General features: G+C 30.6%; 1 protein-coding gene across 3 annotated transcripts in view; it reads right to left on the reverse strand.

The window, feature by feature from the left end:
• LOC129219983 (ral GTPase-activating protein subunit beta-like) overlaps positions 1-24,959 on the reverse strand; it is a 91,278-nt gene that overhangs the window by 29,452 nt on the left and 36,867 nt on the right. For 2 of the 3 annotated variants that reach the window (XM_054854307.1, XM_054854306.1), the window contains exons 8-19: positions 24,146-24,424; positions 23,205-23,449; positions 18,071-18,207; positions 16,185-16,288; positions 14,941-15,060; positions 11,439-11,552; positions 10,539-10,652; positions 9,729-9,869; positions 4,391-4,617; positions 2,360-2,470; positions 2,049-2,241; positions 1,171-1,259 (exon numbers count right to left, since the gene is read on the reverse strand). In XM_054854307.1, coding sequence (XP_054710282.1) covers positions 1,171-1,259; positions 2,049-2,241; positions 2,360-2,470; positions 4,391-4,617; positions 9,729-9,869; positions 10,539-10,652; positions 11,439-11,552; positions 14,941-15,060; positions 16,185-16,288; positions 18,071-18,207; positions 23,205-23,449; positions 24,146-24,424 — 1,874 coding nt within the window. Of the gene's footprint in view, positions 1-1,170; positions 1,260-2,048; positions 2,242-2,359; positions 2,471-4,390; positions 4,618-5,886; positions 5,902-9,728; positions 9,870-10,538; positions 10,653-11,438; positions 11,553-14,940; positions 15,061-16,184; positions 16,289-18,070; positions 18,208-23,204; positions 23,450-24,145; positions 24,425-24,959 lie in introns of all 3 variants that reach the window. The other variant, XM_054854305.1, reaches the window with a different exon arrangement.

Here is a 24,959-nt window from a genome sequence, read left to right on the forward strand (position 1 = left end):
TTACTATAACTCAAAGTTTTTATCAAGTCCCGACCCCTTTGTCTTTAATTCCATACTAATTATTCTCAATATATCTTGAAGTTAACTTCCTTTAACTTGAAATTTTTTCAAAAATGACATGAAATTTATTTTGAAAGAATAAAAAAAAATAAAAAAAAAAGAAACAAACAAGTATGACTAAAAAATTAATTCACCTTCACTTGCAATTCCTGCACATAGACCTCTAAAGCAAGAAGAGCACCTGTTGAGCCAATGTGCGATAAAGGAGTTAAACATGCAGAAATGAGTTAGCTTGTTTTCTTTTGTTGTACTGCACTGTTTACACTTTGACGTTGCTGGACTACAAATTTGTTTTTAAGCTGTCAAGTCAACTGATTGTACCTTTATTCAAAAGCTGACCTAAGTTAAGATGCGTTCCCTTTCATTCTTTAGTTTGATCATTTGCTGATAAGTTCCTAAGAGACAGGGTGAGTTTTCTTTACTATTAAAGATGTCTTAACAAATATGTACTCTGTCAATGATATTAAAAGAAAAAAGAGAAACTTCTAAAGCGGTAGAATCCATGAATCTGAAATTGAAACGAATGAAGATGTGTACCTTTCTTGAAGTAGAATCAGCTCTTCAAGGGTTCCAGCAGTATCAAAATCAAAACCATGCTTTTGATTTTTCTCTCTCTCAATATTTTTGAATAAACTGTGCATATTGTGCTTAAAAAAAGTTTTAAATTCTGTAATTTTGTCTGTTATATGTACATATTAATTAAAATATTTGATGGTTTTTGATATTAAAATGTGGAAAACCGAAATTAGCAGTAAATCGATCTTCCGATAGTCCAAGTTTTTCGCCGGTCCCTTTAGACTCGAGTTATTGCAAATTGACTATATATTAGCCTATTTAGAAAGGTACAGTGTTTCATGAACATTTCTCATAGGGATTGACTAATTAAAAAGATAAGCATAAACCCGTCCAAAATGGGGGGGGGGGGTGCATGAATAAAATGGATAAGGGTTAATAGGAATATAATAGGTCAATTTCCTCCCTTTTATTCAAACCTAATGTTGAACATGCACCACTTGACAACATTTAATTTCAAGGTTGACCATGCAATGCAGCTAGTTTGAAATAAAAATACAAAATTCATTTTTGAGACTGAATGTCAAAGAAACAAACCTTATGATGTGGCAAATGACGAAGTTGTGCACACCAAGCATGCCGTCCAAATGGTGCTCTTACAAGAGCAGTCAAGGTAGGCTGTGGATCTGTATGTTAAATACAATTTTTAAAATATGTTCATGTGTTGAATAAAAAAATCTGCAAAGATATACTAGGGTGAAATACATTAAAAATTTACCAGTCTGATTCTGAATCATTCGGGAAAAACAGTTAATTATTGTGTAAGCCATGCATTTGTTGCATTTTTCTACTTAAGAGAGGTAAGATTTCATCACATTCATTTTGCCAGACTCCTTTGAAATACATTTTGAAGAATCCGTGTGCATAACTCAGTGGCACCTGGGGGGGGGGGGGGGCGCCTCAGGTGCCAGCCGTTTGGGAGGTGACACCCAAAGTGGAATTGCAAGTTTTTGAAACATATGAAACCAAAATAAATTTTTACCCCCATTTTTATTTGTTTTTTGCACATTAGTTCACGTTCCAACACATTAGTTTCGTTCCAACACAAATGCAGTTGTTTCCTAAAAGTTGCACAAATTTCATGTTTTTAAATAAAATTTGATTTTTTTCCTTTACTTTTGTATGGGGGGGGGGGGGTGACACTAAAAATTACCACCCGGGGAGTCACCCATGCTAGGTATCCCACTGTATAACTATCATAAGGTAGAAACAGAGAAAAAATTCTGTAGAAACTGCTTAAAAATCAAATTTGTGTTTTAAAAATGTCTTTAAAAGGAAAAAATTGACAACTGAAATTTAAGTAGACAGTTTTTTTAATACATCTAGTGTTAATGGGATGCCATGCAAGGTTAAAAGTGATTATATGAAATTGATTTTAGACTATGAATGCATAACTAATACGAATTATACATCACCTTGTTCGTTCCCCAAGTGTTGTTCTAAGATTCCCAAAATTATTGAATTGTCTAAAGCAAAATATCTGAAATGCTTGACAATTTCTTCTTTTGTCAGCTGGTCATCATTCAGATTATTACATTGTTGAATCAAAGTTTTTTCATCCAAAAGGGATGATAAGTTCTGTGGTCCACAGGGAGGAGGAAAGCATCCCTATTATGAATTGGAAAACAAATTTTCATCAGTAAAGTAAAATGAATAGTGGTATCAAAGTTTTAAGCTGATAATTTAAAAATATAATTAAAATTTAAAAGTTACTAAAGCAACTTACAACATGATCCAGCATACAAGCTAACACAGCTTCAGCTGCATCTTTTACTCTTAGTGATGCTGGTTTCAATTCTTTATCCCCCTTTAGTTTGGGTGGATCACTTTTCTTGGGCTAAATTTCAAAAAAGTAAAAAAAAAAAAAAAAAAAAAAAGATTTTCTTTTTCTTTGACAAAAACAATTAATTTTATACAAAAAAAAATTTAAAAAAAAGAAAGAAAAGAAAGAAAGAAAGAAAAAAGAGTTCACAAACTGTAAACAATTTTGTTATGTTTGAATATAACTTCACCTCTACGTCAAGAAATTGTGCAACAGAGTTTTGTCACTGACAGATTTTTGAGTGTGAAATAAAAAACTTTAAAAGAAATAATATGCAAAAACAATTATCTTAAATAAAATATGCTTTATTTGATAACTAAAGAGTTAAGATTATTATTGCTTCCGAGTAACTATAAATGTGTGTGAGATAGAAATCCTGTGGAGGATTAAGAAATAAATCTCAACTTTGATTATTTTTGTAAGAAAATATTTATTTAAGCATTTGAATTATTAAAATGCAAAAATTAAAATCCATGTGCAATGAACAATAAAGTAGATACATTGCAAAAGAAGTAAATACATCAAAGATAGAATAAGTTCAAAATTTGGGTTCCAATAGAAAGGAAGTGAGAAGCAAAGGGATGTAAGTGGACTTCTTAAAAGTTTTGAGTAAAACACAATTGAAGTTCAGATCCTAGGTAAGTTTTCACTGAAAAATATTTCTAAATCATGATATGCAACATAACTTAACAGGGTTACTAAAACCATCTTGTGCTCTAAAACAGAGATGTTCTTCTACTATTAATACCGGTTATTTCCAAATTTTTAATTATGGCACATCCCTTTGCTTCTTACTGCCTCATATATACAGGATTTTCCAATAATAACGACCTATTTTCATAAAAATACTAATGCATTGATTTCTTTTAGTTGCTTGAAAAAAATGCTCTCTTTAGAAGAAGGAATAGCCAACTTTTCCCGGAATCTTTGTTTTTGAAACATATGAAGCGATACATCAGACAAATAGCAAAATACGGAATACAGCAACGAACAAGAACCAATTTCAGACAACAGGTGAAAAAATTCAGATGAATAGATAGCATGATGGGGGAACAACATCCTAAATGACCATAATGGTCTACCAATTCTTCTGAATTTTTTCGCAAGTGCCCTGATCTGATATCGACCCTTATTGATGGTTGTCTTCAGTATTTGTTCTGGTACAGCTGACACACCTCCTTGTATGTTTTACCATCCAGTTTCCAGGAAAAGTTGGGTATTCTTTCTTCTTAGCAAAGCAACTCTTCAAACAACTGCGAAAGAAATTGATACATTTGTATTTTCATGGAAATAGATCATTATTTTTTGTACACACCATATTAGCAAAAGCAGAGCTAAAATTTGAGTGGTAGGGGATTTAAAAAAAAGTTATAAGGAAACATTTAAAAAATATTATATGAATTACAACTTCTACCTAATTTATTTTCTATATGATTCATTGAATTTATGTATTACACTATAATAAGCATAAAAAATATATTTAAAAAATGATGAAATTTTAAATCATTTACTATGTTGCAAATAACACTAAAAAAGTCTATCTTTTTTTTTCAGCACTTTGAGCATTATTATACTTCACAAAATTCTTTACATTGATTGCATTAAGTATATGTTAAACATATTAGTTCTCGATAGATTCAGTTTTAGACAATTTATTGCAAAATAAATTTCAATCAAAAATGTTGTTGTGGTTGTTTTCGGCCAGTTAGGCCGACAATTTGGGATGCCCTGGTTCACTTTTCCAACTGTACCGGAATTTTGTGCGAAGTCTGACTTCCAATGTACACACATACCATAAAGACCCATTTATAAGGTAGAATGAACATTCATGTAAGAAACATACTTGGTATAAAGTAGAAGTTTCAACAAAATGCAGTTACATTGCTAGAACAGGGCAAATTATTCATAAGAATTTGATTACAAAATAAGATATACTTGCGATTTGGACCCTGATATGCCAAGTTCAACAACTTCAAGCACAATATGCACAGTGTCTTTATCATTCAGCAAATCAGGATGCTCCATCAGCCACGTAGTGACACAATGGTAAGCAGCTACAATGGTCGAATGAAGGTCCTTTGAATGTGCAGGGGGTGGTCTAGAACACTGAAATACTATGTAGTCACAGATCCACTTAACTGCTCGTTTTCCTTCCAAAGAATCTGAAATTTATGTTGCATTTAAAATGCTCTTGATTAAAATTTCTTATTATTCAAGAATTTGTAATAAAAGGTCTCAAATTAAAAATATGAATGAAACAACTTTCATTGTCTATATTATTAGCAAATACAGTTACAACTTGCACAGTTGTACCCCGCTAAAACAAACCTGGGATAAAGCGATTCCTCGGTTGTAGCGATCCCTCTTACATAGTCCAAGCTAAAGTCCTATCTCATTAATGCAATTTCAGATATTTGTAACGATCCCCAAATGGTGGAAAATCGGCTATAGCGATGCAAAATTTACTAAAATTTCAAGCTTTTTATCATTTGATGAAAAAAGTAAGAAAGAATCATTCGTAAACAAACCTAATCTAAAAAGTACATTTACGTCAAACAAATTTTATTGGACAGAATTTTTGACTTTGAGCATATACAAAGAAGCTTTTCTGGTTTTACGAGTTTCATTATTTTCTGATCAGTTCAAAAAAATTCTATGAGAACAGCTGCTCTGTGCACTTATCTTCTGATATTGATGAAGAAACAGAAGATATTAGTTCTGGGCTTTCAATTTCAGCTCCAAAGGATGTCAAAGTTTTGAATTTTTTTTTTTTTTTGCAACTGAAACAATAGATGAACAAGCAGTTGATATGTTTGCAATAGTTGGAAAAAAAAAGCAGACGAAATACATATAAAATCCAAAAGCTTTAACTGAAAATAACATAATTCTTCCATGCCATACAAATTTTTATAAAAAGGTAAATTTTTATAGTTCCCTTATTATTGAGATTTCATTTTATTGCCCTATTGCTTGCTAATAGAAACATCGTGTAGTTAAGATGTTCATCATGGAACAATCTTAGCAAGTTCAAACTTTTTTTTTTGAAAATTCGGATGTAGTGAACCTTTGGCTATAGCAATCTCTCAAGTCAGTCTGTTGAGGGTTTGCTATAGTGGGATTTGACTGTATTATCATTCCCCCGCCTTCATATAAACCAATGTTATTATTTGATAAGAATAAGAAACACAGAACATCAGAAAAATATTAACATGCTTGAAAGTTAAAGCAATTGGTAAAGGACAGTTAAATTGATTTCAAGTTCTGTCACTTTTTTTTTTTAAATCAATCAGATTTTAATTAGCAAAGAGGTTTTCTTTAATTAATATGAAATTTTGGATCAAATGACAGATTAATTTTTTTTTCTGAATATAGTTCTCTTAAATTTTTTAAAAACTACTTAATGAAATATTTCAAATATGATTTAAACTAACCTGTAGCTATTTTCACTGCAAACGTCAGCAAGAAAGGAGAAAAAAGATATATGCAATATAATTTGAATTATATTAGACACACTTTGTAAAAGATTTCCTCTAAAATAATTTAAATTATAAACAGCTATCATTGAACAGTAAATTTTTGACAAGTAATTTTTTATGAAGTTTTGAATCAGTGTGAAAGGTATAACAAGCTGTTGTGCACTCTGAATTTACTAACTGAAGAAATTTTTTTTTTTAATGGTCCAATAAACTTAAATACTTCTTCTCCAATTACTTACCAATAGGGACCATAACCAGAGAGGGAGAAAAACTTACGACCTAACGGCACGACCTTCATAGTCATGGATTTGGATAAAATTCTAGCTATAGGTCTATTCCCACTAGATATGAGAGCAGGTAAAGTGGTTTGACTGCATAGGCCCTAGTTTCTCTGCAACAAGGGTCCAAAGTTGCTAGTTTGGTCCCAGAAATGCAATGGCGTTTTCATTGGAATTTCAGAATTCGTCACTATGTTCGATCTCCCAACACCTTTAGCATCTTTTGCTACTAAATTGAGTATAAGAGAGAACACGTATTTATTTATGGGCATTATCTAAGTTATTTGAAAAGTCGAAATGATCGTGCACTTTTGTTCTTTTGTGTGCCATGTGCAATAAATCAGAATTTTTTGCTTATGAATGTGGGATATCCTTGATAGCAGATGATAAATATCCAGTTAAAGTACCTGTTTTTATTAGCAAACGATAAATATTTTTTCCAGCAGACGATTATTATAAAATTAAAATAATTAGTTTCATTTGCAAACGATAAATATCCTGTTACTATGCTATTTTGACATTCAAGTTATTGAAATTGAAAGTAGTAGACAATTTGCATTTTGAGAACCGCCTATTAAAAATTAGTATTCAATGCAATTGATTCAAAGGTAAGCATGCAAACAGCTCATTCTGCAGTACAATAGCAGAAAAAGCGATAAAAACGGTAATTTTAAAGGAAACTCCATTGCATTTCTGGGTCCAAATTATCAACTTTGGGCCCCCGTTACAACCAAACTGTGGCCTATGCAGTCAAATCTCTCTACCTGGGCTAATACCTAGTTGGAATTGACCTATATCTAGAATTTTATCCAATCCGTGACTCTCAAGATTGTGCTGTTAGATACTTAATAGACTAAAAAGCTGTCCCAATGCCAGCACTGCTACAGTTTGATTAACCCGTTTGGGACGGCAGTCCCCAGAAGATAGCGCTCCCTCAGGACGGCAGCTGTTACATGCGGACTGTGCGCACAAGTCAGGGCAATTTCTCTCGCTAAGCCTAATACAGTGAAACCTGTGTAAGTTGACCACTTGCGGTGCAGTACTTTGGTGGTCAACTTAGACAGGTGGTCAACTTATAGAGGGTAGTAACAAAAACTTTTTTTTTTGTCATTTCTTCCCCCATGCATTAATTTTTTAACTAATTGGAATACTTTAAACTTCATTTCATTGTTTAACATTACTTTAAGACAATAAGTAAAATGGTTTAAAATATTTTTAGAGATTTACCAGAATGACGCGTAAATTATCATACAAATTCAAAATGTCTGTAAATCGATCGAAGAAAAAAAATGTCTCATTGCTTATGAAAAACTACTTACTTGACATAAACAATTCCTAAAAATTCATAATAAGTCAAAATTGACTTAAATTCTTTGATTTTTTTCTTGTACATTTGTAACAATAGTAATCTACTTTTCAACAAAATAACTTCTTAATGAAGTTTGGCGCATTTTCTGGGACTTAACATAAACCCAATGTTTTTAGATAGAAACATAAATATTCATTGGTGTTTTTAAAAATGTTTGATTGCTTATTTGATGCATAACTGATTACACTTTTAGTACAATCTAATGCTTTTGCCAAGTGGTCAACTTACAAAGGGTTTTTTACAATACTCCAAACCAAAGCTGGTGTATATTAGTGGTCAAGATAGACAGGTGGTCAAGATAGAGAGGTGGTCAAGTTACAGAGGTTTTCCTTCATTATATAAGATAGGACTAATTCCGTTCCTGACAAAAGCGGTCAATTTAGACAGGTGGTCAACTTACAAAGGTGGTCAACTTTACAGGTTTTACTGTATGCAATTTCGGAAAGTACGCATACATAATAATGGATAAAATGTATACTTTAAGCAGAAATGAAACCATTTTTTAATGTATGATAAAATCTATCAAAAAAAATCATAACAAAAAATTGGATGAAAATAATTGATATTTAACAATAAAAATGCAAAATATATTGTTTTTTACAATAACTAAAAGTACCAAAATTAAACAATATATTTTCTACAAAACAGGGAAATATTTGCGCTTAATATTATGAAATACTGAATATTGTAACAATTAATATTTTAAAGCCGCATGAAAAATTTCAAAGCACAGATAAATGCGCATTGAGCATTTTACAATTATACGTAGTGTTACTTCTTTTATTCTGCTTTTAGCAAATTACACATCTCCGTCTAAGTTCTTTGCCTTCTTTTTCAGCGTATCATTTTCGAAGCAACTACTTGTATGAAGAACTCCAACAAAAATAATTTATAGTTGTTTCAATGTGACCCAAAAGATCCATAGATGGATCAGTCATAAAGTAAGATATTTCCTCCTCGGAAAAATAAAACGTGTTCACCATGGCTACCAAATGAACATAAAAGTAAAACCCCTTGCTAGAATATCTCCCCTCCAATCCCATTATAAATGGAACCAAAACTAGAAAGAGCTACTTCAAAATGAGTATACCTTTCCCTTCTCACTTGCGAGCTCGTTTATATTTTCTTTCATGAAATCCAATAAATCACAAATCCAATAAATCAGACAGACCCCATTCTGACGTCAGACAGAGAAATACTAATGCAGGAGAGCAATCGTTTGGGCATCTAATAGTAAACATTTCGTTCCAAATGGAAAACGCAAAAAAGCGTCGTTAGGCCGGCTGCGTACTACTTACCATAACGCACGGATGCGTCTTTCGTCTCTGAAGAACCACCTAGCGCTGACACAAAGAAGCGTCATTCATCTCGAACGGGTTAATATCACCTCCTTATGTCAGTTAACCCAGTAACAATAAAAAAAAAATACATTTATGTTTTAAATTGAAACAACTTCAAAAATCACTCTTGTAACACTATACAGCTATTAATGTAGAAAATTTAGAACAGTGGTTCCTAAAGGGTGGGGGGTGGGGATCATTTCTTAAGAGCGCCGCGATAAATTCGAGAGGGAGGATGGAGGGCAGTGAGTATTTAAAAGACAAAATAACAACAATAAAAGGTCAACACATATCGATATCGAAAAATATACAAAACTGATTTTTAAGAGTTCACACAAGGAATTACAAGAAAAAAAGAAACAAATTAAAGTTTAGGAGCTTCCTCTTCACACTTCAATGGAACCTTTAGGAAGTATTTCATCATTCATCATCTAATTTATGAATTAAAAAAAAAAAAATTAAAAAAGGCATTTTTATTTATTTGTTTAATTTTAGTTTAAGAGTGTTTAGATAAAATTGATTTATTAAAAACATTTTATTTCAAACTTAAATTAGGCATTCTTTTTTCAATGGAATCAAGATTTACTAGCGCTAAGGTATGGTTTTTTTCAAAGAAGAAGGGAGGTGTTATGTGTCAGTCAATCTCTGGAGAGGGGGGGGGGGCGATGGGCGCAAAAAAGTTGGGAACCACTAATTTAGAACAATACATGTTTTAGTGTTTTTGTCAGGCAATAAACGCAAGTTAGAATGATAGGCATTTAGATTTTAAAGAGAAGAAAAAAAATCCTGACAGCAAAATAAACTACAAACCTGCTTGTGGCAGATGGATACGAGCTAATCCAGATAATACTTCAAGGGCTGCTAAAGACACATTCAGATCTGTCTTCCAAGAAGATATCAAGCGATGACAAATGAGGTATGTGGCTCTTAAAAACAATGCGTGGGTTGAATCTAACGAAATAGTTACAATAATATAAGTGAGTGAAAAACAACAAGTAAGCTTTGAATTTGTTCAAATCAAACACTAACTAAAAACATTGATTTAAATTACGTTAAAACAATAAAAATTATAAAACATAGTTTTAAGAATTATTTAATTTTAAAACTAATTTTTCTTATCTACTTTTTAAATTTTTTTTTTTTTTTGCCATGGAACAAAAAGATATTAGCATAGCATGATGAAGAAATGTGTTTTTTTTTTTATTAACTGAATTAAAAAAAATTGCCAGAGCATTCCGGTTGAATTTTTAATACAGCGTCACTTAACATATGAGTAGATACAAATCATACAGTATAAGATTTTCCACATTTAAGGTATTTTTCACAATGCAGAACATTGAAAAGTTTCACTAAGAACACAAAGAGAAACCAAAATCCATTAAAGGTAACAGACAAACACACAAGAAATTAGTTTTAAGCCACCAGAACAACTAAGAAGAGAACTAAATAAATTCATGAAACTATAAAATCAACCAAACACAGAAAGCCCAAAATAATCATCACCAAAGAAAATAGAAATTGGTTAGTACAGAGAAGAGGGGAAAATAAAGGTAGTTCCACAAGTCCCAAGATGAAGGAAACAACATTCTTTATAGTGAGATAATTTATCGGTTTCTTTACCATCCACTAGTAGAGGGAAATCTGTCCGAAGGAGATTGTCAAGGTCGGGGCCCAAGCTGCTACACTCGGATGAGGTTAGGGAATCACAGTTTTCTGTTACTTCTACCTGTAGTTCTGATAGGGATATCCAAAACATAGAAACTATATATTCTACTTTGAAAGGGGAAGATTTACTTTTCACAAGGTGAACACAACTCTACATTGACATTTCAAAACAACACTGAGACAGACAATTAAAAAGAAGATTGAAGGAGAATATGTTATTATGTTAATTAATGTCAGTTTGATGTAATTGATTTATTTAAATTTGTACACAGAATCTATATTAATGATAAAAAGAAGTATCATCAATATTCCATATTTTAAAATTTAATTATAATTTAAAGAATGCTAAAAAAAAGTAGAAAAGTTAGAGACAATTGAAAACTTTAGCTGACATACTTGGAAAAAAAATAAATAAAAAATAACGGAGTCAAAACAGAGAAATAAATTACTAAATAACCTTTGATAAGAAAATATCTTTGCAGAAACTTTCATTTGCTTAAAATACACATACACACAATGCTGTTTAATTTCACAAAAAAAAAAAAAAAAAAAAAAAAAAAAAGGAAATGATTGAGTAAATCTGTAAATGCATAAAAGAAAAATATTGAGGAAGAAAGTCAAACTATTCATTTTTGAAAACATTATTTATATTTAATTTTTTTGCATTCATTACAAATTATTTTTATCTATTGGATTCAAAAGTTTCATATTTTCAAAAATTTATACATTCTGAAAAATATTTATATTTATTAAAAATATATATGCTACCAGAAATTTGAAATGATACTAAACTCACTGAGAGCTGAGTAAGAATTGCTTAAAACACAGCTGCTTTGCCTAATTTTTAAAACTTACCAGACGACTGAAGGCTAACAGATTCAACGCTAGCATTATCATTAAGAGATGGTTGTGTTATTTGCTCCACTTCTTCACTAGCAGCTGAATCTTGAATATAAAACAATAACCCTCCTGAAAGAGAAATATCAAAGAAAGTGAAAAAGGAACCACAAAATATACAGCAGCACAGATAATAAAATCTCTACGATTTTAACAAAAATTGTTAAAATATGTTTTGCTTGAAATCTTTTGTTTAGCTGAAACATATACTTTAACTACAGGTTATTATTTGGATCATTTGAAACTAACTTTATGATTGCCAATTTACATTTATGAGCTATAAATAAGAGTTTCATATTTGATCTTACAGAAGCAACATCTAAACACTGCAACACAAATTATGTTTTATAAAAATATTATTATTTCTGAAAAGTGCTTTTTTTATACAAATCAATGAGAGCAGAAAAAAAATAGAAACTGACATAAATGCAAAAATACTGACAAATAAATTTGAAAATTTGTAATGATAGACTTTGTGGTGAAAGACACAACAAAAGGTTTTATTTTTGGTAGAAACAACATTTGTAAGGAGTGTGTAAGAACATTTAAATTTTTTTAAGCAGAATTTGACAGTAACTTGAAAACATAATGCTTTTCGCTTTAATTAAAAAAATGTTGATACTTAGGAATAATTTTAATACTAAGTAAATCAAATGCTGTTAGGCATTGGAAATTTAGGTGCTCATTTTTAACTTCAATTATTGGAAAAACAGCTTTAAGGGGGCAGAGACGTAACTAGGCGATTCTCAAACGGGCAAGACCTGGTTTCAGTCCCCTCTAATAAAATAATAAAAAAACGACATATGATAAATTTTAATCATGAATTTATTCAAAAATATTTGAGCGTACGCAGACTTTTGTGGTGTATTATTTCTGTCTCTTTGTTTTTTGACCCATTTCAAAAAGAAGATCCGTCAATATTTTGAAAAAACTACAGGGTTTTATTTAGAATGACATAGGAATGATGTGAAAAAATATTGAACTTCATATTTGAATTCAGTTTTGTGTTATTTTGATTTTAAAAAAATTTTAAAGTGTACAAACACTTTTGAGAGCCATTATATATCTCTAAAAAAAACCTAGTATTTTCTAACAAAAAATTGGCAGTCTCCCAAACTTTAAACTGTATCTCCAGTATTCTAGTGCAAGATTTTTCTCCAAGAATGAGAAAAATTGTAATATTCAGCAAATTTTTATTGCATCATTTAGACTAATTAACAAATTAATCCTGTTCTCCTAACATCTTTAACACTCAACCACGATGATAAAAAAAAAAAAAAAAAGAAAGAAAGAAATTGTTGGGATTCTTCAGCTACAAATGTATTTTTTTTTTTTTTTTTTTTTTGACGCATCTTGAAATTTATTTGAAACTGTACAAGATGAGCAAAAAACATCCTGGGAATCAAATAAAAAGCAGAAAAAAGTATGTGATACAAGCTAGAGAAGATACTCTTTAGAGAACGATTCTGTTAGATAAAGATAGTGGCTCCAATTTCTAAAATTTTCTCTTAGGCCAGTCCGGTAGAGAAACTCTTGTCATTGTAAAAGCATCATGTTGACAGCTTTATGACATTTAGTTGTTGAAAAAGGACATTTGAGCATTTCTTCCCACAGCTTTGCACCAGGAGAGAGGGTTAGACCATCTAATGAAACAGGTTCAGGGAGATGAAATTGTGACGTAGCTGTGGATGCATAGCGGAGCTGTTTAAAGCATTTCAATGGGAAAAAAATTGCTTCATTCCTATTTTTGGACCTCAAAACCTTAATTTGAAAAAAAATTTAAGCCATGCTACTCAATTTATATTCTTTGCTACTAGTGTTTATGACTCACACATGTTTTATGAGAATAATTTTGAATTCACATAAAATGGAAGAACAAAACTTGATCATGAGTGATTTCAAACTATAATTATTATGAAACTAAACCAAGTTTGAATACAACTTAAAACAATTTTATTAGAAGAAAATGGTAATCTATTTGAGTCATTAAATTCGTAAACTATTACGAAAAAATCTTTTCCTGATTTGGAAGAGAGAGTATTCATTTACTTTAAAGTTTATCTTCAAAAAATTGTAGAAGAGAGAAAGAAGTAAAAAACCAATTTTTCAATGAATAATCATTGAATTTAATAATATATGGCAACTATATTAGTTCAAAATAGTTATATATTTACATTTATAAAATATATATAACAACATAGAGGGAAAAATACAAATACTGAGAAACTGATTACCACATGCTACTTCATTTATACATCTTTTATGAAAGAAATTAAATATCTTTTGAAGCATTTTAAAAGCAATTATTGTTATTACAAACAGATATTTTCCTAATGTAACTTGTGTATTATGGAAAGATTTTGTAACTATATTGATGCAAAATGCAAATATGTGGATTGTACAATAACTCACCTACATAAAAAAGGTTTTGTTGGACCAGTAACATTATATTAAAGAAAAGCAAGCAAAAATACCTAACAGTAAGAAAATATGCCTGAATCAATTTTTTTTTATTTAGGTTTAAATGCATAAAGCAATTACAGTTCATTTCATAAAATATTTCTTGGTGACCAAGTTGCGGTGAGAAAAGACACCTGTTTTCCATTCCAAAAGAGCTGGTTTGATTCCAACATAATACAAAATTGAAAAAATAAATTAAGTTGACGTGGCGTCAGAAAATTTCTTTCAAAAACTCAATGAATACCATCGTGAAAAAAATTTCAGTGTTAAAGAAAAATTTAAAAAAAAGAAGTTATGAACTTATTAATAATAGTGCATTATTTCTAAACAGAAATATCTTATCTCCAAGCATAGTTTTGCAACAAAGGACAAGAAAACAAAACAAAAAATATTTGGAATGTTTGTAAAATGATTTCGAATGGAAAATGCATTAAATCAAATGAAACATAAGAGAAACTAATATAAGTAAGTGCAAAATCAAAAATGTCTGAAAATGGTGTAGAGAATTTGCAGCTGACCAAATCACAGAACAAACCATTTCCTCTCTCGCAGTGACTTGGATATCACATCATCAACCACCCACCTACTCATCTACTAGACTTTGTACCCAGTTAATATCACTTGCTCTCTAAGCTGAAAGCCTAATTGGACAGAATACACTTCAGGAATGGTAATGAGATGAAACATGAGGTTCATCACATGCTTTATCATCCCTTATAGGATAGGAAAAACTTTCAAAAATTCTATCTTTCTAGAAAATAGAAAACCTTACTTTTGGGATTCCTTCATAAAAAACTGATGTAGTTCTGCTGCTTGTCAGCTAGCACTATTTCCATTCACAACAACCTACATAGTTACTACATACAACAACCTACATTCTACAGACCAGAACTACTGTCTCTGGCATATTAATAAAAATAACTGATCAGGTATTTAGACTTTTGGTAGATCACTCATATTATTGTACTTCCTGTGAGCTACAGCATATTTTTATACTTACCAAGCAACATATGAGTGTTTGTTGATTCAGATTCAACTTGCAATGCATTGATCAGGATATTCACCAGTCTTATACGCAATGATTGAAAAGTGAGTGGAGCTTTCTCAACAGCAGATATTGCTGAAAAAATAAGCCAGAATTATTAAATAGATTTATCATATGCATCAAGTAATTCTGAAAATATAGACATACGGCTGGCTAAGTATTAAAACTAAAATATTATTTGCCATCCTTTGAACACATTAATTACTAAAGCAAATAATTCCAATAAAAAATGACATTCAGATTAATTTGTCACTGCATATCACAAAATGAATAGAATAGTTAAATTTCGGTCGAAATTAAAGAAAATGAGAATGACATTACTAAAAAACCTTGCAGTCAATCAACCAGTTGTGCAAAACATGAACATTTTAATCCAGGCCCAGATTTGCCTACCTGCAGACCCCGCAGTGCAAGGTGGGCATGCCCTTAAAGGGCCCAATGACCCAAGAAATTAAAAAAAAAAAAAAAATGAGAAAAAACTTGCACTATGATTTGTTAATGTTGCAAAATACACTGCTGGCTTCTGGGGAATGGCACAACAGATTGCAAGGGGGCCAAAATTTATAGATCCAAACCTGTGATGGTGGTGGGACTAATCCCCATCTGGTCTAGTGAAACTAGACCAGATCCAAGAGATCAAAGATGTGCAAGAAGTCCAAGAAAAGCAGTAGATTGGCCCCAGCCTCCTCTCTGGAAAAACCCAGGCATTGGAGAATGTGATGAGAGAAAAGGGGGCGTCGTTGCATTTGGGGCAAAGTAGGGTAGTTCTTTACGCCATCCTCAAAACCAAACATCTAAGGTGGCCCGTGGAAAATCTCGAGAACTCCAGGGGGTTTTGGACTCAAGGGGTCACATCCCATTCTGATTTAGCTCACTGTCCCAACCTGTTCTAATCCTTTTGAAATCTGAAGGAATGTCTTTTTGAGAGTGTGTGTGTGTTGATGACGGAAGGACAGACAACAGACACACATTTTCTCCATCTCAATGTCCTCCTTTCCAATACTTTTTCAATATTTTATTTAATTTTGACTTTTTTTATGTACTAAAGGATATTTTCACCCTACATTAAGCAACCATTCTATTCATGTCTCTATTCAATTTTTTTTACTTTGACCGGAAAGTAGGCTAAAAATTAAATACGCAAAGAATATATGTTTTAAAACAGCAGTTCAAAGAAATCGTAAAAGATAACTAATTACTTTTTATTGGCAGGTTGAAGAAGTGCAAAGGCAGAGGGAGCATGGACAAAAGCAAGTGTATTGCTGAATTTCGAAGTTCAACATGAGCAACAAAAGGGCTTGGCCTAAAAGACAAAAAATAGTACATAAAATACTGGAATTTAAAGTTCCATTTTTACAAATAAATTTATGCACGTTAAAAATTGTGTTATTAGTTCAAGAATGAAAGTAATTGGATGTCTAGAAAAACATATTTTTCTACTTAAAATATTCTAAATAGTCAAGTTTCAGAACAACATATATTTTACAAATAGCTTTTAAAACTGTCAGAAGATTTGAAAAATATCTTTTAGATTTAATAAACCCTCAATAAGGTCATCTATTTATTGAATTATCCAACTCCCAAAATCCATTGGTTAAATTCTTATCAGTGATTTCACTTGAAAAAATTTTTCTGGGATGGTTTCAAAATTATTTTATGAAATTAGTAACTTTTGTAACTTTATTCTCATTATGTTGTTCTTCAAATATAAAAATAGCATTTTGTGTATTTAGTTATTTAAATTTATTTATTTATTATTATTTTTTAGACTACTTCAAAAAGATTACATAACAGCTCCCTTATAAGATGGTCACTAATGATTCTTGGCAAAAATTAATGCCATAAGCAATGGCCACAATAAAGGGGTCAAACCATAAATGAATGAGCACATAAATTTGATATGAGAAATTTAATTTATCTTGTGAATTATAATGAAGAATAGTTACCTCTTATGAGCTTTGTTGTTTTGACCCAATATAAACTTTTTAAAGGGACAAAGAGAAAAATGTCTCTTCAATGGATAGGGGAAAAGGGGGCACATGTGAACATTTTTTTTTTTTTTTCATTTCTTAATTTCTCAGAAAATTTTTCAATTTCTCACAGAAAAAGAGTCCCCATGATTGAATCGTCTTTTCTTTGTGCCATGGAATTTTTTCAGCTTTTTTAAAAAATTATTTTTATACTTTATGGAATTTTTAAAAAATGTCTTCAATTGTTCACATGTGCCCCCATAGGGGGCACATCTGAACAATTGATGGGTTGGTTTAAGGGTCAATTTTTATAAGAATGTCATAAAAATTGGCCCTTAAACCAACTAGCCAGTAATGTAGTTTTGGAGGGGAAAAGGCATGTGGATGCTTGAAATTGTAAAATGAACATTGTAAGTAAAAATACATCGAAATTAAAAAGTGGAGCACTCTTGAGTTTCAATAAATAAATGGGGAGAAACCATCTCCCAGCACTTTCCCTTAACTATATCACTGTAACCGGCTAAAGAAAAAAAATCCTCCAAAATAATGTTAAACAAACCAAATATGAGTTAAACTTTAGCTGAGCAGATTTGTTAAAATGTAAAAGATTTCAAAGCATCAAATCTTGAGGTATCATGCAATTTTTTATTTTACTAAAATCAAAATTAAATGTGTGTTTGAAACTAACAATGCTTAATGTAATTTTTAACTACATAAGTTCAGAGCTACTTCAAGAACTATCATTTTAGATGCAATAAAGGCCACAATAATTAATAAGCATGAACATTCTAGAATAGTTCAAACCAGTATTTAAAAATACAAATTAAGAATACAAATTTTAAGATTGTAGACAGGCAGAAAGAGCAATAGGAAAGAAACATAATGTTAGCAACTTGTTGATTGACAGCAGAAAATCATGATAAAATAAACAAATTAAACAAAACATGTTTTTTTTTTTCTTTTTTAAAATGAAAGTATGGCCTTAACTTATGACATTCATGCTCAAATTGGAATATTTAAATGCAATAAAATGTATTTTTGAAATAATGTATTCAACAATATTACACACTTAAGAAATCATATTTGCACAAGTAAATGACAATATTATTACATACTTCATTTTCGCTTCACCAGGAAGAACCAATTCTAAAGCCAGCAAAAACTGAGGAACCAAAACCATAACACCATCCAAGTCTTTCCTTAAAAGATCACTTGAGTTCATAAGAATACTAGCCAACATGTGTCCCCTAGCCTAAAATTATAAACAACGTTTCATTTCCCACCCGAGAAGAAAGATAATTACGATAACATCACCAAAGAAATTTCAAAAAGTTAGAAGAATTCAAAATTTTCATTCACTGTTGAAATGGAAGAACATACTTTGAAACACACAACCATAAGCAAAATACAATTCTATCATTGCTAAAAATATGTATAAAAATAATTTTTTTAAGGCCAAAAATAATTTGCTGCCTGCCTCAAATATGGTCTAATATGATATTTAGTTTTGAATTTCAGCAAAAATGTGTAATTTAAAAACAGAAAAGGGCTGAACTTCTCCCCCCTCCCTCCTGCATCTCAAAAAATTGCTTTTTTTTCAAAGGAAATTTAAAGAATAAATCAAACTGAAACTACAAGGATAAATTACAGAACAAAATGTTTAATGTCATAATTCCTTGAAAATAAACTTATCTAATTGAAAAATCGGTTAGAGTCTGGAAAGGGCATAATTGTGAATCTTAAAACGTCATCAATAAAATTCAATAAAGTGGCAAAAATTTATTACAACTTTAAAAATAAAACACAGAGAATGCTAACCAGCAAAAAACTGAATGTACACATGTTTAGAGATATTTGTCAACACACCAAAATAATACGATGCACTTTCATATGCATTATAACACAGTATTTTGGGAAAATTAAAGTTTTTTTTTTTTTTTTTTTTTTTTCAAAAATACTTACTTTTAACATAGAATTTCATTAAAATATCACTGAGTTAAAAATTTATTGCACCAAAAAGAAAAAAAAAAGCTAACTATTTCTTTGAAAATCAAACTGTTGTTAGTTTATCAACAATAATTTAATTAATATTAAATTAAATTTTAATCATACTTTTTTAACTAGTAAATGGGTGGCAAATCTAATTTTAGTTTGAATGAAATTTATTTTGTTACAGTAATTTTTTTCTGAAGAGATAGCATTTCTGTTCTATATATTCTGCTAAATGAGTGATATCAATACAATCAGTACAACTTTTTGTAGAGTTATGACAGCAAGAAAATGTAAAACTCAATGTCAAGTTACTGTTATTAGCATGCAAATAGTTTTCAATGTTTAATATTGCCGGTATAATGTGGAAATCGGTTTCATAACTGAAATATCATAAAGGAGCTAATTTTCTTCAAAAGAAGCAGTGGTAGCTTTAACACAAGATGTCTACTGATCTAGCGATCCATCGCTGGAAATTTGGAAATAACCTTTAAGCATATTTCAAAACTTCCAGAGTAGCTCTAAATTTCCAGTATTATTTTATAAATTTTTTTTTCAGTATTATTGAAAAGTGAAAAATAAATTAAAACATGACATTTAGTAGTGTAATTTTTTGACATAGGCCGTAGCTGGGTTCCTATGTTAAATCTGCCCTTACGGCTTTTTCGGCTCTCGCTTGGGGAATCATTATGGTGTCGAATAAAAATAATTTAGCCAAATTTTCAGTTCTTTATCTCAAACAACCTTTGAGTTTTTCAAAAAAAAAAAACCTGTTTTTTGGATTAAAATTTTTTTTTTCGTAGTAAAATTCAAAATGAATGAACGGTAATTTTTTCCCTTATTCTTAGGAATAAAATACATGAAAAATTATTAAAGTAATAATTTTTAAACAAAAAGCTGATTTTTGGCAATGGAAATAAAATTTAAATATTTTTTTCAATGCCTTTCTGAAAAGTGTCACTCACCAAATTTTGTTAAAAGTGTCTTTTATACTCCTCTACACTCAGGAATTTTTTCGAATTTTTCAAGTGGTGGAACAATACGAAAAAAATTAAAAAGTGAATTTTTTTCCATCATTTTGCATTTAAACAAATTTAAACATTTTTGATTCCCAAAAAAAAATTCATTTGAGCTAAGTCGGTAAAAAATTGTCCGCTAAGTGAAAAAGAAAATTTTAAAAAAGAAAAAAAAAACACTTCAAAAATACTATCTTACCAGAGAAAAAACACCATAAAAATCTAAGACATATCCTTTATGAAGTTATTAGGAATGTAAAAAATGCAAAATTGTTCATAAAGACGATTATATAATTTGTCCATGCTATTTTGAATAGTTTTTCAATCTGTATCCAATAAAGTCAAAAACTTTGAATATTAAAGTAACTTTTTTACACAATTTAACATAGTTTTAAAAAATAACTGACGTTAGCAGGGTTGCCAATTGCTCCGCTTATTGAGGAATTGCTCCACAAAAATAGCGAAACTCCCCAAAAACTTATTTTGCTCCGCATTCCCTGGCGGTGCGTTTTCAAGCATGACAACGTGTTTAAAGCTGTTATTTTTATTTTTATGCTAGTGCTTAAAATGATTATCAAAGCTCAAAAACAATTTTAGATAAGTGGTTTAAAATTTTTTTTATTGAATTTATGCAAAATAATGAGCTGCTCCGCTAAACTTTAAAATGCTCTTCAAAATCACCACAGATGCTCCTCAAACTATTTCTCCAAGGTTGGCTACCCTGCATTAGATAATATAACAATTTTCAACAATTTATGATGATTTTTTAAGTAAGGTTAGTTTTCATCACTGCTTCATTCCTAAAGAAGGTGACTTTTTCATCAATGAACAGACGACTCAATATTTCAGCAGGCTTTACTATGTATTTTTGACTAATATCGAGCATGAGACAGAAAATGTATGTCAAAATCAAATGTATCAAGCTATATCATACCTGAGAGCATGATATCTCCATTATGTCAAAATCACACCTAATATTATAAAACTTGAAGTGAGATCGCGACATATTAAGTCCCTTTCGTTGCTTTCTTGAATATCAGTCAGATTAGAATGACATCACTGCGATTACAAGATATTGTTGTGACTGTGCTAATGGTAGGCGCACTGTCATAGCTCACACATTGCTGCAATCATATATTTTCTGCCTCATGCTCGATATTTGGCAAAAATAGTAAAGCCTGCTGAAATATTGAGTCATCTATTCATTGATGAAAAAGTCAATGTCATTATGAATGAAGACACTGACAAAGACTATATGTTAAATGGTGCAAAAAGTTACTTTAATATTTGAAAATTTTGTCTTTATGGGATCCAGAAGGAATAATTATTCAAAATAGTGTGGAAAAATTATATAATAGTCTCTATGTACAATTTAGCATTGAATAATATTTACTTAAAAACTCTTTAATCATTTTTTTTTATATTCCTAATAACTTCATGAAGGGTAAGTCTTAGTTTTTTTATGGTGTTTTTTCTGGTAAGACAGTATTTTTGAAGTTCTTTTTTTTAAAACTTTTTTTCACTTAGCAGACGATTTTTTATTGACTTAGTTTGAATAAATTTGTTTAAACTCAAAATAATGAAAAGAAAATCACTTTTAAACTTTTTTTCGTATTATTCCACCACTTCAAAAAATTCGAAAACATTCCTGAGGGTGACACTTCTCAGAAAGGCATTGAAAAAAATATTTAAATTTTATTTCCCTCACCATAAATCTGCTTTTTGTTTATAAATTATAACTATAATAATTTTTCATGTATTTTATTCCTATGAATAAGGGAAAAAACTACTATTCATTAATTTTGAATTTCACTATGAAAAAAATTAAAATTGAAAAGACAGGTTTTTTTTTGAAAAACTCGAAGGTCGGTTGAGCTAAAGAGCTGAAAATTTGGCTAAATTATTTTTATTCAACACCAAAATGATCCCCCAAGTGCGAGCCAAAAAAGCCAAAAAGGCAGATTTAACATAGAAACCCGGCTTTGGCCTTTGATACTTTTTCTTCAAGTATGCACTTATAGTGCAACCATTACTTAAAAACTATACCATGAGCTTTAATTTGTTTATGTGCGGTTCTGTACCTGCTTTTTAGTTTAAAAAGTAGTGCGGTCTCTAATTGAAAATTCATTTTATACATTTAACGACGTCCATCAACAACTTAAAACTCTCCACATCCTTCCAATGTTTCCTTTAAAAAAAAAAGAAAAGAAACAGACAAAAACAAAACAAATTGGAAATTTATGAGCAGCAATTGCAGTTGTAAAGTGTAATAACATTGAATTTTCAGAACCTAGATTAAAAAAATTGTTTACAAACTTTTTTTTTAACCAACCTAAATTACAAAATGTCTGTGTAAGCATTTTAGATTAGAAATTCAACTTAAACCAAATTACAGGACAATTAACGTATTACCCCGCATTATCCGGAATGCTGGAAAAAAGTGAGGTCGAAAAGCATGATGGGAAATTCGAATTTTCCGGCATGCCGGATAGCTTGAGGTTATTTTTGCAACACAATTAAAGTAAATTTTGCCATTCAATTCCAATCAGAAAACAAATTACTGTAAGGAAAAAAATTAATAAATCCCGAGAGTAACCTTCTTTCAAAAAACTTGCATAAATATGTGCTTATTTATAGTAGATTATTATCAACGGATTTAACTATATACCAATAAAGTAATCAATTCAGAAGCAATCATTGTTACTGCGATTTGTTCATAATAAAAATTTAAAATATATTTTAGGTTCCTTTTAGAGAGGCAAGTTTAATTTCTATTTATTGAAAAGCTATGGTAAATTCTTTAGCACTGGCTTAGGGGCGGTAACTTACTGCTTAAATGTTTGCTTACTTTTAATTTGATTTTTTAAAAATTATTTGTTATTAAACAATATTTTTCTTGTTAAGATAACAAATGGCACTGTTAGTGAATATTTTTAAAAAAATAAACTGTTAATAAGATAAGTATAAAACTTATATTTATTTTTAAGCTGAACATATATTTTTTATAGTATTAATTTTTTTCCTTACCTTGATTTTTTCGGCATGTCGGAAAGGACCAGGAAAGTGTTAACGAAAAGCTGGTGACCACCGAATTTTGCGGCATGCCGGATAATGCGGGGTAATACCGTAGATATTTTCAAGTAAATGTTCGCATTACAGTTGCCTTGATGTAGATATAGTTAAGTATTTAGAAAAAGTATGTATAGCCGCGGTTTTGAAAAATCAAGTAAATTTTAAAACTTACTGGACCGCCAGACAAGCCATACTGCAATGCCAAATAGAATCTAGCAAGATAAACAGGCAAAATTTCTTCTCCAGTTCGTTTTGCACAAAATATTCGGCACAATGACCCGACGGCTTCAGCTTGTCCGGCTTCAAAATTTTCAAGAGTCAAATTGGACGGGATTTCAAAAGATTCCAACATAGGAGCTGAGCCTTGTCTGCTGTCCAGCACAAGGGAACTAGGCCTCCTTAAATTAGTTTCACTTTCTAAAAAATACATGTAACTTAAATAAGCTTTACTGACAGTGAAAAAACTATAAAAAAAGTTATATCATTGAAATAGTACACAACAAAACTATTGACAGTTGAGTTTTAAGCTTTTAAAAACTGGTAAAATTACAGTACACTCCCAATTATCCGTGTGCGGATTATCCGTGCATCATTTCGGAATCACATTTTTCTAAAGCTTCGATGATGTTATCGATAATATCGATAACATCATTGAGGAAGTTAAAGAAATCGAAGGTTTCGAATCAGTTGACGCCGAAAATGTCGAAGAGTGGTTTAAAAGCGACGAATGTGAATCAGGATTTCAATGTCTAACTGACGAAAATATCATTGAACTTGTTACTGAATCAAACGCAAGTGATGATACCGAAAACAAAAATGAAGAACATGAAGAAAATACAATTTCACATTCTACTGCTCTACAATCTGTAGAACATTTATTGGAAAAACAAAAATGTATTACCGATATTTTTTTAAGCAATACATTTCGAAGAAAAGTTCCTGGTTTGTGTGAGTATATACATAGTTTTTTCTAACTTTCCCTTAAATAGTTACCCTGCATATTCCCTAAATGATTTTTCGGATTATCCGTGTTTTTCAATTATCCGTGCTACGCCGCCCGGTGATTAGCATGGATAATCGGGAGTATACTGTAACAAGATAAGAAGAAATTACGTTCTGAGCTGGAAGTAAAGGATGTCATGTCAGATCCAACCAAAGCAGCTTCAAACAACCAGGTTCCAAAAAGATGTAGTACAGAATTACACTTTGGACGGGACGGAGAAAGTGGGAGTCGAAAAGGGGGAGCTGAGGACATTGTAGGTGTTGAGATAGGAGACTGTTGTGGAGTTTGCTGATTAAACATTTGCTGTTGTGGTTGATGAGCATGGCTAGCAGGATTTGAACTAGTCTTTGCGGCTGTTAATCCAGATATCAGGCTTGTCTTCTGTGTGCCTGTAAAAATTAATTATCACTACAATAAACAACTGATACACACACTAAAAATTTGTATTGAATAATGAATGTGTGCTACTACTCTGATTGGGACATGAAAAAAAAAACTGCATTATCAATTTATTCATTCCTGTTATGTCTGGTTTGCTTAATTTCTTTACTATATTGAAATTATTTTTTCAAAACTTAAAAGAAAATCATGATAACTTAACGTTTTGCATGGTGTAAATTATCAATATCAACCTCAAAGGATTCATACTTAATTAGCAATTCATCTATTTAAACTTAAAAATAAATAATAATAAAACAAAACCTATATTATAAAGTTTCTCCAATTTTTTCTTCAGTGGTAAGTTTTAGGAACACTAAAGAGAAATATGGCGATCAATCAAAGCATTCCAATAAAAATAGGCAAGGTCACGTTGCAACAAATATTCAACTTGCTTTTGTGTATTCCATTGCTAAGTTTCTCTGTTTCCATGATGTCACTGCTATCAATTATATAAACTTTTACCTTAAATAGAATATTTAAATC

Source organism: Uloborus diversus, chromosome 4 (genome assembly GCF_026930045.1).
Source record: "Uloborus diversus isolate 005 chromosome 4, Udiv.v.3.1, whole genome shotgun sequence".
In the NCBI taxonomy this organism is placed as follows: domain Eukaryota; kingdom Metazoa; phylum Arthropoda; class Arachnida; order Araneae; family Uloboridae; genus Uloborus; species Uloborus diversus.